The sequence below is a fragment of the Mercenaria mercenaria genome, chromosome 13 (assembly GCF_021730395.1).
Source record: "Mercenaria mercenaria strain notata chromosome 13, MADL_Memer_1, whole genome shotgun sequence".
In the NCBI taxonomy this organism is placed as follows: domain Eukaryota; kingdom Metazoa; phylum Mollusca; class Bivalvia; order Venerida; family Veneridae; genus Mercenaria; species Mercenaria mercenaria.
In genome coordinates this window covers 23461150-23478297 of record NC_069373.1, presented here as the reverse complement: position 1 = coordinate 23478297, position 17148 = coordinate 23461150, and the positions used below count along the sequence as shown (strand labels likewise).

The 17148-nt window shown below is 40.6% G+C and overlaps 1 protein-coding gene across 9 annotated transcripts in view; it reads right to left on the bottom strand.

The window, feature by feature from the left end:
- LOC123529339 (bromodomain-containing protein DDB_G0280777-like) overlaps nt 1-17148 on the bottom strand; it is a 272760-nt gene that overhangs the window by 185732 nt on the left and 69880 nt on the right. For all 9 annotated transcript variants that reach the window (XR_008366691.1, XR_008366692.1, XR_008366693.1 and 6 more), the window contains one exon: nt 7037-7162. Coding sequence is in view for 6 of the 9 variants with exons in the window: in XM_045309646.2 (XP_045165581.2) it covers nt 7037-7162 (126 nt within the window). In the remaining 3 variants the exon portion in view is untranslated. The remainder of the gene's footprint in view (nt 1-7036; nt 7163-17148) is intronic.

Below are 17148 nucleotides of genomic sequence, written 5' to 3'. Positions count from 1 at the left end.
AGTTATTTATAGTAAAATTTAAGGGAAGATAATCTTAAAAAAAAAAAAAAAAAAAAAAAAAAAAAAAAAAAAAAAAAAAAATTGTAACTCCACACAAAAATCTTTACCAGGTAGAGATTGGTCAAAATACACCTCATAATTGGATGTAGCATGCATGTTGTACTACAGAAAAGTGGTCTCGATTTTTCCCTACGACTAGTAATGAAAAAGTTACAATATAAGCTATTTATAGTAACAACAAAGGGAAGTAATTCTAAAGAAGGGAACTGCGCATGACACTTTGTCTCATGATGGTGTATAATTGTGCCAAGTTACATCAAAAAACCCTCCATGCATGAAGAAGAAATGCTTCGGACAGTCATTCTTGAATTTGACCTTTGACCTCTAAGTGTGACCTTGACCTTAGACCTAGGGACCTGGTTCTTGCGCATGACACTCCGCCTCGTGGTGGTGAACATTTGTGCCAAGTTATATCAAAATCCCTCTATGCATGAAGAAGTTATGCTCCGGACAAAGTTTTCTTTCGTGTATTCTTTGACCTCTAAGTGTGACCTTGACCTTAGACCTAGGGACCTGGTTCTTGCGCATGACACTCCGCCTCGTGGTGGTGAACATTTGTGCCAAGTTATATCAAAATCCCTCCATGCATGAAGAAGATATGCACCGGACAAAGTCATTCTGGAATTTGACCTTTGACCTCTAAGTGTGACCTTGACCTTAGACCTAGGGACCTGGTTTTTGCGCATGACACTCCGTCTCATGATGGTGAACAACTGTGCCAAGTTTCATCAAAATCCCTTCATGCATGTAGAAGATATGCTCCGGACAAAGTCTGTGGACGCCGCCCGCCCACCCGCCAGAGGCGTTCCCATAATATGTCCCGTTTTTCAAACAGGCGTATAAAACAAAAACCCACCTACCTCGATTTTGTATATATTGATGCGCAACACCAGCACCAGAAGTTGCGCAACCCATTTTTAGCGTATTCCCAGTGGGAATTGGATTGCGCATTTACCGCCCGTGACAATGCCACCAACAATAGAAGTGATTGCGTTATGATCTAAGCATAATTTAGGAAAGAACTATAAAGAAACAAAGTTTCAAGGTTGTTTATAAAATATCATAAGATTGAGGGGTTGCTGAAATATATTAGACTTTGTTTTTTTATATATCTTTAATAAAATAGACTTAGATAAAAATGCATTCATTTAAAATTATTGGTAATAGTATTGTCTGATTTTTGAAACAATACAGAAAATGAAAATTAAACAAACAAGAGTTGTTGGAGGACAGCAACATTTGACTATTCAACAGGCTTGTCAACTGAATAAATACAAAAGTCTAAAAAGGGGCATTATTTTGTAAAAATGTAAAACAGGGTTATGGAACCTGCATAGTGCTTATCAGCTCTTGACAGTGGTCAAGTGTGTGAAGTTTCAATCCATTCTTATTAGTGGGAACTGAGATACCAGCTTACATGTAAGAATTTTAACTAAAAACTGCAAAGTTGAAAATGAGGCATAATTTTGTAAAAATGAAAAGTAGAGTTATGGAACCTTTTGCATTGCATGTCATATCATGACAGTGAATAAGTGTGTGACATTTCAATCCATTCCCATAAGTGGATACTGAGATACCAGCTTACATACAAAAACTTAACCAAAAACTGCTAAGTAGAAAAAGGGGCATAATTTTGAAAAATGTAAAGTAGAGTTATGGAACCTACACAGTGCACGTCAGATCATGACAGTGAACAAGTGTGTGAAATTTCAATCTACTCCCATTAGTGGATACTGAGATACCCAGGGTTCCCACACTTTTTCGTCTATGAAATTTAAGGACTTTTCCAGGACCTTGTTGCGATTTTCAAGGACCTCTGTACAACATATCGGGTTGTACGTTCCCATCAATTTTTCTAGATTCAGTGTAAAAATATAAGAACAAGAGGGCCATTATGGCCCGATATTGCTTAAAAATTTCTACTTGATAAATACAGGCTCTGCAAATTTTCTTTTTTCATTTTGTTTCCTTACTGTCCTCAAGCTTTTGTTTCTCAAGGAAACTATGAATCATTTACTTGTCTAGCATGTTGTGAAGAATTAATCAACTCCTTCATAATAACTACACCTCTGGTGCCACCTACATTATTTATATAATCTTTGATACACTACTAGCAATTAAATTATTTTCAGTCAAATTGATGTTTGATCACTGAATTCAAGCATGTCACTAATCACGATTTTCACAATTGATCTCGAAAAATAATCGGAATTTCACAGGGCTTCTTAAAAATCGACACAAAAATGACTGATAGCCTAAAATTACTGTTTAAAAATTCAAGCATAGCTACCTATATAGGCTCATCAACCACAAAAACAGCGGTATTTTCGAAAAACGAAATTGAAATGATATCCATGTCCGCCATTTTGAATCATGAATTACTTCCCTTAGCAAAATGGGATAATTCCCGGTATTTTCCCGTACGTCTACCGTTCTCTCGCCAAATTCCCGGTATGTTCAAGGCCGGGAGTCAATTTTTGAAATTCACGGACTTTTCCCGTTTTCCCGGATAGCGTGGGAACCCTGGATACCAGCTTACATACAAAAACTAAACCAAAAACTGCTAAGTGGAAAAAGGGGCATAATTTTGAAAAATGTAAAGTAGAGTTATGGGACCTGCACAGTGCATGTCAGATCATGACAGTGAACAAGTGTGTGAAGTTTCAATCCATTCCCATTAGTGAGTACTGAGATACCAGCTTACATACAAAACATTAACCAAAAATTTCTAAGTCGAAAAAGCGTCATAATTTTGTTAAAAAGCAAAACAGAGTTATGAAACCTGTGCAAATTAAGTCAGTTTATCACAGTGAATAAGTGTGTGAAGTTTTAATCCATTCCCACAAGTGGTTACTGAGACACCAGCTTACATACAAAAACTTAACCAAATCGTGACGCGGACGCCGATGCACGGGCAAGTTCAATAGCTCTACTATTTTTTGAATAGGCGAGCTAAAAATTTAAAATGTGAACGAGAGTGAGTTAATCTACCGTGTAGTTATACTACATCAATTTTCATCTTTTTTTTGCATATGTGTGGTAAGAGATAGGTGTACACATTTATTTTTATACAGAACTTATTTATTCTCCATTGCGAAGGAAGTCCTACCATTTATGTGAACTCTCTCGACACTCCGATTGATGGATTTATTTGAGGTTATAATGCACCTTTTTTTCACTTGTGACATGTAAAAATCCATTATGATGCATTTTACAATATCATCTTCATTCTATAGTAAAATCTATTTCTGATATAAGTAAATACTGAATTGAATAAAACAATAATAATTCTTTATTCTTCTTCTTTATTGTTTTCCTTGATGAGGCTCAGGCTCCCATCTGCCTTTTTCAGTTTATGTAGTTAGATTGACGGTGAAAACAAACTCTGAATGTATATACTGTGGAATTATATGAATTCCAATTGTAATACATTCAGAGTTTGTTTACACAGAGAAAATGTTGAAATCCTTCCAGTGGTTGAAAGAACTGACTGGCCAATTTCTTCCCCCACCTGACAGATGGATGAAAAGATAACTCTGTGTGGCCACAAAAAAGTAAGGATGAAATCTGACATGTGACTTCCTAACAGTTTTACTGTGACCTTGACCTATAAGTGACATAGCCTGAACCATTTGCTCTGCACATTGCCTTGGTATGGTGAACAACTTGTTTTAAAATAATTCTGGGTGTTTTAAAAGATACATAGCAGACAGAAGAATTGACTACCAAAGTTGACCTTCGACACCTAATGGCAACCTTAACCTTGAAGGAAGGTACTCCCCTCACCACTTCGAAATTTTGTGCCAAGTTATCTTGAAATCTTTATTGTGTTTGAAATAACTGAATTTAAACAAGACGGTCACAATGACCCTGGATAGCTCACCTGAGTTATATGAGCCACATGTTAAAAATGGCAAACTGATGTTAAAATATTAAGAAAGTAAGTCAGTAGGTCACATTCATGGTCACTGAAAGTCAGTTTTAAAATCAGTGTGCAAAACTGTACATGTCATCCAAATTTCAAGGCTGTATCTTAAAAAAACAAGAAAGTAGGTCAAGGTCAGAGTAAGGTGACCCCTAATCACTTGGGGTCATCAGGTAATAATAATTAAACAGTCTAGGAAATATGATGTGATAATTTTTGAAGTATTTTTTCCTATATAACTCATATATCAAGTGACCCCCCAGGACTCTTTTCACCCCAGGGGCATAATTTGAACAATCGTATTAGAGATCTACCAAGCAATGCTACATACCAAATATTGAAGGCCTAGGCCTTGAACTTTCAGACAAGAAGATTTTTTTTCCACCCTAAATAAGTCTATATTAAACTTGGGCCCCCTACGGCAGGGCCTCTTTTCTTCCCAGGGGCATAATTTGAAAAATTTTGGTAGAGGAACACAAGGCAAGGCAACATACCAAATATCAAAAGCCCATGTTTGCAGTTTCAGGCAAGAAGATTTTTAAAGTTTTATCCTACATATAAGTCTATGTAAAATTTGAGACCCCCCACATCAGGGCCTCTTTTCACCCCCAGGGTCATAATTTGAACAATTTTGGTAGAGGGCCACAAGGCAATGCTACATACCAAATATCAATGGCCTAGCCACCCAAGGATCATTCCTGTGAAGTTTGGTGTAATTCTGCCCACTGGTTTTCAAGAAGAGAATTTATTCAGAAAATGTTAATGGACACACGACGGACATTGAGCAGTCACAAAAGCTCACCATGAGCCTTTGGCTCAAGTGAACTAAAAATGACATTTGACTCCCTCAACAGTGACCTTTTCTTAAAGTGATGTATACAAAGCATTTAGTTTGCACATTGGCTTGATGTTGTTAACAACTGTACCAAGTTGTTTAAAAATATTTCCAGTAGTTTAAAATTCAAAGAATAGACATGATCCTGACACACATACACTTACACATGCTAACACTACAACTCAAGTACTGGCTAGGGGGAAAGGAACAGATCAGTCAATTTCTTCCTCCACCTGACAGGTCAAGTACTGGCTTAGGGGGAAAGAACTGACCAGTCAATTTCTTCTCCCACCTGACAGGTCAAGTACTGGCTAGGGGGGAAAGAACTGACTGGTCAATTTCTTCCCCCACCTGACTGGTCAAGTACTGGCTAGGTGGGGAAAAGAACTGACTAGTCAATTTCTTCCCCCACCTGATAGGTCAAGCACTGACTAGGTAGGAAAGAACTGACCGGTCAATTTCTTCTCCCCACCCGACAGGTCAAGTACTGGCTAGATAGGAAAGAACTGACCGGCCATTTTCTACCCCCACCTGATAGGTCAAGTACTGGCTAGGAAGGAAAGAACTGACCAGTCAATTTCTTCCCCTACCTGACAGGTCAAGTACTGGCTAGGGGAGAAAGAACTGACTGGTCAATTTCTTCCCCCACTTGATAGGTCAAGTACTGGGTAGGGGGGGAAAGAACTGACCAGTCAATTTCTCCCCCCACCTGACAGGTCAAGTACTAGCTACGGGGGAAAGAACTGACCAGTCAATTTCTTCCCCCAACTGACAGGTCAAGTACTGGCTAGGTTGGAAAAGAACCGACTGGTCAATTTCTTCCCTCACCTGATGGGTCAAGTACTGGCTAGGTAGGAAAGAACTGACTGGTCAATTTCTTCTCCCCACCGGACAAGTCAAGTACTGGCTAGGGCGGAAGAACTGACCAGCCAATTTTTTCCCCCGCCTGATAGGTCAAGTACTGGCTAGGTAGGAAAGAACTGACCGGTCAATCTCTTCCCCTAATAGACAAGTAAAGTAATGGTTAGGGTGGAAAGAACTTACCAGACAATTTCTTCCCCCACCTAGCAGGGCAAGGGCAAGTAATGGCCAGACGGAAAAGAACTGACCATTGAATTTCTTCCCCCACCTGACAGGTCAAGTAATGGCTAGGGGGGAAAGACCTGACCAGTCAATTTCTTCTCGCACTTAACAGGTCAGAAAAAAAGGTCAAGTACATGCTGGGGGCAAAGAACAGACCAGTCAATCTCTTCCCCGCACCTGACAGATATTAAATAGTAATGGCAATCAATTCAAAAAACAATGATATGGAAGTTAAAAAATTTGATTTGACAAAAAAAACATTGATTAAAGTTACAAAAAAGAAACATATAGGTTTATTCAATTGAAAAGCAATACTTATTTCATCTGAAATTTAAATGGAAAATGAATGGACACTTGTATCCCTAATAAGAAATTGAATACCAAAAGAAACCAGTACTTGAAGGGAAAACTTGACTAGGGGGAAAGAACTGACTAGTCAGTAGATCTGACAGGCAAGTGATACAAAGTCAGTGACCATAACAACTCGGCCACGGAGGCCCCACCTATTTTTTGACCCAGATGACATAATTTCAATATAGTCCACAATTTCATAAAGGCAATTATTTTGATTGAAAAAAACACAGACTTTAGAATGTTTTCAAGGTTCTTTTTTAATGAGACCTAAGGAGAGGAAGGCTTAACGCCGAAACGTTGGAAGTTAATAATTATCTATGAACAAACGCTACACGTGTTGTTGTTGATTTTTCTTAGTTGTTAATGAGACCTAGTGACTTAGGTTTTGACTCAAGATGACCAAGTTTCAAACAACTTAAATTTTGTAACACTGACCTTTGACTTACTAACCCTGAAAACTGTAAGGATATTCTACAGACCACAGGAAATCCTAATATAAAGTTTGAAGACAATTGGTCTAAGGGTTCTTAAGTTCTTGAGCTGAAACATTTTTCACTCTCAATGTCACTGTTACCTTGACCTATGACCTTCTAACCCCTTAAACAATTGGAATCATCTCCTAACCAAAGGCAGTTTGACCATTAAAAGCCCAGACATCTCTAGCTATTCACTGGAAACAAAACGGTCTACTGACAGACAGACCAACTGATATAGGCAAAGCAATATATCCCTTTTGAAAGAAGGGGGAAGGCATAAGAGTGACTTAGCTTTGTTTAAACCTGTATTTTCTGTTCACTTTGGGACTGCTGCTCTAAGATGAATGTTTTCAAAGAATTCAGCAAACTTGATGATTCTCCTTCATTACACTTTTTCAGCTGCAGCAACTCATAAATCTTTTCATCTCTCTGCATTGTATTACATGAAAAAAAAGCAAAATTAATTGTAGTATTTAATAATTTGCATATACAACAAGAGGGTCATGATGATCCTGAAACGCTCACCTGAGTAACATGAGCGACATGTTTAAAATGGCAAACTGATGCTAAAACATTAAGAAAGTAGGTCAGTAGGTCACATTCATGGTCACTGAAAGTCAGTTTTAAAATCAGTGTGCAAAACTGTACATGTCATCCAAATTTCAAGGCTGTATCTTAAAAAACAAGAAAGTACGTCAGTAGGTCAAAGTCACAGTCAAATGACCCCTAATCACTTTGGGTCATCAGGTAATTATAATCAAACAGTCTAGGAAATATGATATGATAATTTTTGAAGTATTTATTCCTATATAACTCATATAACAAGTGACCCCCTGGGCGGGGCCTCTTTTCACCCCAGGGGCATAATTTGAACAATCTTGTTAGAAATCCACTAGGCAATGCTACATACCAAATATCAAAGGCCTAGGCCTTGAACTTTCAGACAAGAAGATTTCCCCCCCCCCCCCCCCATATAAGTCTATGTTAAATCTGGGACCCCAAGGGCAGGGCCTCTTTTCACCCCAGGGTAATAATTTGAACAATTTTGGTAGAGGACCACAAGGCAATGCTACATACCAAATATCAAAGGCCTAGGTCTTGTGGTTTTAGACAAGAAGATTTTTAAAGTTTTTTCCTGTATAAGTCTATGTAAAACTTGTGACCCCCAGGTCGGGGCCTCTTTTCACCACAGGAGCAAAATTTGAATAATCTTGATAGAGGACCATTAGATGATGTCACATGCTAAATATCAAGGCTCTATGCCTTGCGGTTTTGGACAAGAAGATTTTTTCCTTTCGGTTGTCATGGCAACCAGAGTTCTAAATGGAATTCAATTCTTTGAAAAATTTTGAAAGGGGGCCACCCAAGGATCATTCCTATGAAGTTTGGTGTAATTCTGCTCAGTGGTTTTCAAGAAAAAGCTTTTTATAGAAAATGTTGACAGACGCACAACAGACAACGCACGACTGACGACGGATATTGAGCGGGCACAAAAGCTCACCATGAGCCTTTGGCTCATGTGAGCTGAAAAAAAATCTACAATTGTTGATTGCTAATAACATCTATAAGTTAAAGGGCCACAGTGAATGTAAGACGCACACTTGACCTAAATATTTGACCTTGAATAAACAAATGACACACTGAATCATGAATGGTAATATCTGTTTAGCATATAAAACATAAAACATTTAAACAAATCTGAGTGAGGACTTTACAATGATTCTACATAACAAGTTTGATGTTTTCTACTTTTAACTCTAATGGCCTCTTAAAAGAGGCCAATTACCCCCTTTTGAAAAACAAGAGAGTCATGATGACCCTGGATCGCTCACCTGAGTAATATGAGTCACATGTTTCAAATGGAAAATTGATGCTAAAATATTAGAAAGTAGGTCAGTAGGTCACATTCATGGTAACTGAAAGTCAGTTTTAAGATCTGTGTGCAAAACTGTACATGTCATCCAAATTTCAAGGCTGTATCTTAAAAAACAAGAAAGTAGGTCAGTAGATCAAGGTCACAGTCAAGTGATCCATAATCACTTGGGGTCATCAGGTAATTATAATTAAACAGTCTAGGAAATATCATCTGATAATTTTTTAAGTATTTTTTCCTATATAACTTATAATTATAACAAGTGACCCCTAGGGCGGGGCCTCTTTTCACCCCAGGGGCATAATTTGAATAAACTTGTTAGAGATCCACCAGGCAATGCAACATACCAAATATCAAAGGCCTAGGCCTTGAATTTTCAGACAAGAAGATCTTTATTTTTTTTCCCTATATACCTCAATGTTAAACTTGGTACCCCCAGGACAGGGCCTCTTTTCACCCTAGGGACATAATTTGAATAATTTTGGTAGAGAAACACTAGGAAAGGCAACAAACTTAATATCAAAAGCCTAGGCCTTGCAGTTTCAGGCAAGAAGATTTTTAAAGTTTTTTTCCTATATAAGTCTATATAAAACTTGAGAACCCCAGGGGCAGGGTCTCTTTTCACCCTAGGGGCATAATTTGAACAATTTTGGTAGAGGACCACAAGGCAATACTAGTCTACATACAAAATATCAAAGGCCTAGGTCTTGTGGTTTTAGACAAGAAGATTTTTTACGTTTTTTACTATATAAGTCTGTGTAAAACTTGTGACCCCTGGGGCGGGGCCTCTTTTCATCCCAGGGGCACAATTTGAACAAACTTGATAGAGGACCATAAGATGATGTCACATGCCAAATATCAAGGCTCTATGCGTTGCGGTTTTGGACAAGAAGATTTTTTTTAAAGTTTTTCCTTTCGGTTGCCATGGCAACCAGAGTTCTGCATGGAATTCAATTCTTTGAACAAGTTTGAAAGGGGACTACCCAAGGATCATTCCTGTGAAGTTTGGTGTAATTCTGCCCAGTGGTTTTCAAGTAGAAGATTTTTTTTAGAAAATGTTGACGGCCGCACAACACACGACGGACGATGGACATTGAGCGGTCACAAAAATAGGAGTACATTAAAATGATGCTACAAACCAAACTTGAAGAAGATCCATTTAACAGGTCATGAGAAGAAGTGTTTTAAAAGTATTTCTATTTTTAGCTCTAGCAGCGCCTGACTGGGGCCAAGTGCCCCAATTTGACATAACAATAATGCAACAGACCAAATTTAATGAGGCTTCATTAAGCTGTTTGTCAGAAGAAGATGTTAAAAGGTTTTTTATGTTAACATCTAGCAGCCCCTAAAAGAGGCAAAGTGCACCTATTTGAACAAAATTGAGCTATATCACTAAGCTTCAAAGAAGATTTTCAATGTTCTTTACATAAAAGCATATAGTACACACAACAGTAATCTAAATGAGGAAGAATCCTTGCATTAACAAGAGTACCGCAATGCTAAACAATATACGCCCGAAGGTATAACCTTTGACCCCTAAGTGTGACCTTGACCTTGAAGTGAGCCATCCGGAACATTCACGCTGCATGTCATCTAGGTGGTGAACATTTGTGCCAAGTTTCTTTAAAATCCTTCAAGCAGTTCAAGAGTTACAGAGCGGACACAAAATTGCTAATGGACAGACGGACAGACTGGAATCCAGTGTAGCCCCAAGATAGAGGGTATAATAAGGGTCATCTACTTCATAAGCCCAATCACACTACAAAGTTTGAATATTCTTGGTCAAGTGGTTCTAAAGTTATTAAAGTTATTTGGCAGAAACTGTTTGTTCTGATGGACCAAACGACCGATGTGCAAAGAAATAAAGCCCTTCTTCAAAGTGAGGGGTTTTTGGGGGGGTGGGGGGGATGCAGTGATTCAGATTCAGTGAATTTTTTCTCCCATAATTGTGAATTTTTTAATACTTTGTCAGGTTTGTGAATCAAAATGTCGTGATCACTTATCATCCAGAGGCTTAATTACAAAATATTTCATCCTCAATTGTTTCAGTACACTTTTCACACTATGTTATTCAATGCGGTGTACAAAACAACTGTGGAACAAAATCATTTAAATGATTTGTAACCGATTCAAACCTAAACGCACTATGAATTAACATTCAAGGATCGATAATATAGGATGACGAACAAATCTTCATCAATCAGATGCTTTTCCTTGCAAAAGTTGATAACAAACTTCTATAAAGGTTTTCAATGCTTTTTTTTTTTTACATTTTTCTATTATTTTTAGAGATTTTCGCACCAATTGTGAATGGGTCCAGTGGACCCAATTTTACAAGGCAGTCTGATAGACAGCTAAATCCCCCACCACTGCTATGGATAGTGAAAGGGTAAACCCTTGACCTTTAGCTGTGACCTTGACCTTGAACTGACATGGCTGACTCATGAATTCTGCACAACGTCTTGATGAGGTGATCATTTGACCCAAGTTTGATGAAAATCCTTCAAGGGGTTTAGGAGATACAGAGCTCTAACCTTTGACCTTGAATTGTGACTTTGACCTTGAGATGACATGGCTGACTCATGAGTTCTTGATGAAGTGATCATTTGACCCAAGTTTGATGAAAATCCTTCAAGGGGTTTAGGAGATACAGAGTGAACATGAAATGGAAGGCTAAAAACTTTGACCTTGAGTTGTGACCTTGACCTTGAGTTGACATGGCTGACTCATAAGTTCTGCACATCGCCTTGATGAGGTGATCATTTGACCCAAGTTTGGTGAAAATCCTTCAAGGGGTTTAGGAGATATAGAGCGGACACAAAATGGAAGGCTCAAACCTTTGACCTCGAGTTGTGACCTTGACCTTGAGCCGACAAGGCTGACTTATGGGTTCTGCACATTGTCTTGATGAGGTGATCATTTGACCCAAGTTTCATGAAAATCCTTCAAGAGGTTTAGGAACTATTTAGCGGATATGAAAGTGTTACGGACAGACGGAAGGATGGAAGGACTGACGGAGACCATTCCTATAACCCCCCACCACTTGTGGCGGGGGATTAAAAATTATGAACGGGTCTGATATTCGGTACCACTTATATAAGGAAAAAAATCTGAGATTGGATCAGCCCTTCAACCCCGGACCGATAAAAAAACCAGATGAATGAAAATAAAAGCTTCAGTCCACCCATGGGGCCGAAAAAGATACCGTTGGTAAGACATTATGGCGATGATTTTCAGAAGAGTTTGGACTGTCTGTTGTCGGGCGTTCGAATCTTGGACACCATTTTTGATATATGGGCAATGATTAAAAACACGAGGTGTTCCGCACTCCAAAGATTTTTAAGCGTCTGGTGATTCTGAGTTAATTGTCGTAAGAGCGCCCAGTAAAACTGATAATGTATGATTCGGAAAATAATTAAGCTTTATACCCATGCCAAATAATGAGGAATATTGAAGTGTACTAGAAATTTTACCTTTCACTTGTTCTTTCTTTCACTCAGGGGTTTTTTCCTTTCATTTTTGCAGCTTTTACTGGCAACAATGCATGAAGTTGGTTGCTGTCATAGGATATATTCACAAGACATCAACCCAACATTACGTATTGTGCCAGCTTTTCGATCCGTCCTTCACTTTTGAAGCTGTTTTCCCTGTCAGAACTCTGTAAAAGTTTGTGAATGTATTCAGTTTCCGCGACTTATGTCAACAGAGCTCCAGATAAGAGCCGTATTTTCGTAAATACAAATTTGTTAGACGTCAGATACGAATTTATTTTAAAATGTGGTCGTATCAGTAAGAATTTATTTTAAAATGTGGTCGTATCAGTACTAATTTACTTTAAAATGTGGTTGTATCAGTACGACATGTAACTGTATTACGAATTTCAAAGGAAGATCGAGCCGTATCACATGTATGCACCGAGTTGCGCATTTGGTGGTCTATAACCCAATATATTTTTCCGGCACTTTATCTAAATAGCGAAAAGAAATAGACTGGTTTACCACTTTCATGCATTATTTTGCTTCTTTTTTCCGAACCTATCGATCCAGTCAAAATAAAATGGCAGTGCACAGTGCAAGAGGCAGGTCGAAATTCAAAAGAACACACTGCTTACAATATGTTTCTTCATCGGCTGAAGAAATAAACATTGAAAACGGAATTATGACACATTTTTTGCCAAAGAATGATGTAAGAGTCTCACTTATTTTGTTTCAAAAGTAATTCAAGTAGTATCGATACTAAACAAATTTCCTTGTTACTAATTTTTGTCTGTTATCTGGCAGTAATGTTACTAATTTCACAAAATATCAGGCAGTACCATTACTAATTTCACAAAATATCAGGGAGTACAGTTACTAATTAAACAAAACATCAGGTAGTACCGTTACAAACTGCACAAAACCTTATCTGGAGCTCTGGTCAACAACTCCTTAATCCTTCAATTTAATTTCCTAGTGTTAAATCCTGATCTCGTATGATGCAGCAACATTTATTGAGTATTTCTGCTGAGTAATTCCTCGATATTTAAAGTAAAACATTGTTATTTTGATGTTTTTATCACAGTGCACTTGTACATGTATGTCATATTGATTTTCACGGTGAGCAATCGTTACGCAACAGTGAAGCTTGTGGAACGGACTTCGAATTGTTTTAAATTGCTTTATTTGTGATGTTTTGCTCTGATATTTCGAGGGAAGTTTGTAATACGTCTCTATGATTATGCAGTTGTTATTTTATGTATTTTTGTATTTTGAAGGCATTTTGGCCATTCCCCACGAAAAATCTGTGGTCCCCACCATTTTTCTATGGGGCGTTCCATACTGGCGTTGTGGACAATCCCACCAAAAATCTGTGGTCCCCATAATTTTTCTGTGGAGCGTTCATTTTCCACAGCTCCACCCTGTGGGTTGTGGGCTGATTCTGTGGGGGTATAAATAGGCTTCCACACTTTCAGTTGTGGTCTCCAACTTCAAAATTCGAACTTGCACACTGTTTTGGCTTTTATTAAAATTTTACGAAATTTTGGCTTTGTATCTAAATTCTAAAGGTGTGCAGCAGGTCTTATTTGTTTTACTTTGGTAATTTAAAGGTTTTATTTTAGAATTAATAATAATTTTGTGCAGTAACAAGACTTTGACTTGGGAAACTTATAATTATAGTTGCTTCATGACTGTTCATCTTTACAAAGAGTTCCGAATATTTTTATGCAACATTTTTCTTTTATTTACATTAGAAACTGTTAAAGTTTTAGTAAATAAACTAAATTACAAACTTTAGTACTCGTTTGTGGTGTTCTAAATGTTAAGCGTTTCCCAAGGATAATATTAGAAACTTTAATTTAAAAACAGAGACAAGTATCCCGTTACAGTTACGTCGACCAGCCAAGCAGATTACATTGGCAGCCTACAAAGTTTCAGCCAAGCTGAGCAGCTTACAGAGTTCCAGTCACAGCGAGAAGCCTACAGGGTTCCAGTCACAGTAAGAAGTCTAGAGAGTTCCAGTCACAGTGAGAAGTCTACAGGGTTCCAGTAACGGCGAGCAGCCTACAGAGTCCCAGTCACAGTGAGAAGTCTACAGGGTTCCAGTAATGGCGAGCAGCCTACAGAGTTCCAGTCACAGTGAGAAGTCTACAGGGTTCCAGTAACGGCGAGCAGCCTACAGAGTCCCAGTCACGGTGAGAAGTCTACAGGGTTCCAGTAACGGCGAGCAGCCTACAGAGTTCCAGTCACAGTGAGAAGTCTACAGGGTTCCAGTAACGGCGAGCAGCCTACAGAGTCCCAGTCATGGTGAGAAGTCTACAGAGTTCCAGTCACGATGAGAAGTCTACAGGGTTCCAGTAACGGCAAGCAGCCTACAGAGTCCTAGTCACGGTGAGAAGTCTAGAGAGTTCCAGTCACAGTGAGTAGCCTACAGAGTTCCAGTCACGGTGAGAAGTCTACAGAGTTCCAGTCACAGCGAGCAGCCTACAGAGTCCCAGTTACGGTGAGAAGTCTACAGAGTTCCAGTCATGGTGAGAAGTCTACAGAGTTCCAGTCACAGCGAGCAGCCTACAGAGTTCCAGTCACAGTGAGCAGCCTGCAGAGTTCCAGTCACGGTGAGAAGTCTACGGAGGTCCAGTCACGGCGAGAAGCCTACAGAGTTCCAGTCACAGTGATAAGTCTGCAGAGTTCCAGTCACGGTGAGTAGCCTACAGAGTTCCAGTCACAGCGAGCAGCCTACAGAGTCCCAGTCACAGTGATAAGTCTGCAGAGTTCCAGACACGGTGAGTAGCCTACAGAGTTCCAGTCACGGTGAGAAGTCTACAGAGTTCCAGTCACGGTGAGAAGTCTACAGAGTTCCAGTCACGGTGAGAAGTCTACAGTGTTTCAGTCACGGTGAAAAGTCTACAGAGTTCCAGTCACGGTGATAAGCCTACAGAGTTCCAGTCACGGTGAGTAGCCTACAGAGCCCCAGTCACAGTGAGTAGCCTACAGGGTTCCAGTCACGGTGAGAAGTCTACAGAGTTTCAGTCACGGTGAGAAGTCTACAGAGTTCCAGTCACAGTGAGTAGCCTACAGAGTTCCAGTCACATCTAGCAGCCTACAGGGTTCCGGTCATGGTGAGAAGTCTACAGAGTTCCAGTCAAGGCGAGCAGTCTACAGAGTTCCAGTCACGGTGAGCAGCCTACAGAGTCCCAGTCACAGTGAGAAGTCTACAGAGTTCCAGTCACGACGAGCAGCCTACATAGTCACAGTCACAGTGAGCAGCCTACAGAGTCCCAGTCACAGTGAGAAGTCTGCAGAGTTCCAGTAACAGTGAGTAGTCTACAGAGTTCCAGTCACGGTGAGAAGCCTACAGAGTCCCAGTCACAGTGAGAAGTCTGCAGAGTTCCAGTCACAGTGAGTAGTCTACAGAGTCCCAGTCACGGTGAGAAGTCTGCAGAGTTCCAGTCAGGGTGAGTAGCCTACAGAGTTCCAGTCACGGCAAGCAGCCTACAGACTCCCAGTCACGGTGAGAAGTCTGCAGAGTTCCAGTCACAGTGAGTAGCCTACAGAGTTCCAGTCATGGTGAGAAGCCTACAGAGTTCCACTCACAGTGAGAAGCCTACAGAGTTCCACTCACGGTGAGAAGTCTACAGGGTTCCAGTCACGGTGAGCAGCCTACAGAGTTCCAGTAATGGTGAGTAGCCTACAGAGTCCCAGTCACAGTGAGAAGTCTACAGAGTTCAAGTCACAGCTAGCAGCCTACAGGGTTCCAGTCACGGTGAGAAGTCTACAGAGTTCCAGTCACGGTGAGAAGTCTACAGAGTTCCAGTCACAGCGAGCAGCCTACAGAGTTCTAGTCACGGTGAGCAGCCTACAGAGTCCCAGTCACAGTGAGAAGTCTACAGAGTTCCAGTCACAGCGAGCAGCCTACAGAGTCCCAGTCACAGTGAGTAGCCTACAGAGTCCGAGTCACAGCAAGCAGCCTGCAGAGTTCCAGTCACAGTGAGCAGCCTACAGAGTTCCAGTCACAGTGAGTAGCCTACAGAGTCCCTTAATTTAGTCACGGTAAGAAGTCTGCAGAGTTCCAGTCACAGCGAGCAGCCTACAGGGTTCCAGTAACGGCAAGCAGCCTACAGAGTCCCAGTCACGGTGAGAAGTCTGCAGAGTTCCAGTCACAGTGAGTAGTCTACAGAGTTCCAGTCACGGTGAGAAGCCTACAGAGTTCCAGTCACAGTGAGAAGTCTACAGAGTTCCAGTCACGGCGAGCAGCCTACAGAGTTCCAGTCACAGCGAGAAGTCTGCAGAGTTCCAGTCACGGTGAGAAGTCTGCAGAGTTCCAGTCACGGCGAGCAGCCTACAGAGTTCCAGTCACGGTGAGAAGTCTGCAGAGTTCCAGTCACGGCGAGCAGCCTACAGAGTCCCAGTCACGGTGAGAAGTCTGGAGAGTTCCAGTCACGGTGAGTAGCCTACATAGTTCCAGTCACGGTGAGAAGTCTGCAGAGTTCAAGTCACGGTGAGTAGCTTACAGAGTTCCAGTCACGGTGAGAAGCCTACAGAGTTCCAGTCACGGTGAGAAGTCTACAGAGTTCCAGTCATGGTGAGCAGCCTACAGAGTTCCAGTCACGGCAAGCAGCCTACAGAGTTCCAGTCACGGTGAGAAGCCTACAGAGTTCCAGTCACGGTGAGAAGTCTACAGGGTTCCAGTCACGGTGAGCAGCCTACAGAGTTCCAGTCACGGTGAGTAGCCTACAGAGTCCCAGTCATAGTGAGATGTCTGCAGAGTTTCAGTCACAGTGAGTAGCCTACAGAGTTCCAGTCACGGTGAGAAGCCTACAGAGTTCCTGTCACGGTGAGTAGCCTACAGAGTTCCAGTCACGGTGAGAAGCCTACAGAGTTCCAGTCATGGTGAGAAGCCTACAGAGTTCCAGTCACGGTGAGAAGCCTACAGAGTTCCAGTCACGGCGAGCAGCCTACAGAGTTCCAGTCACGGTGAGCAGCCTACAGAGTTCCAGTCACGGTGAGAAGCCTACAGTTCCAGTCATGGTGAGCAGCCTACAGAGTTCCAGTCACGGTGAGAAGCC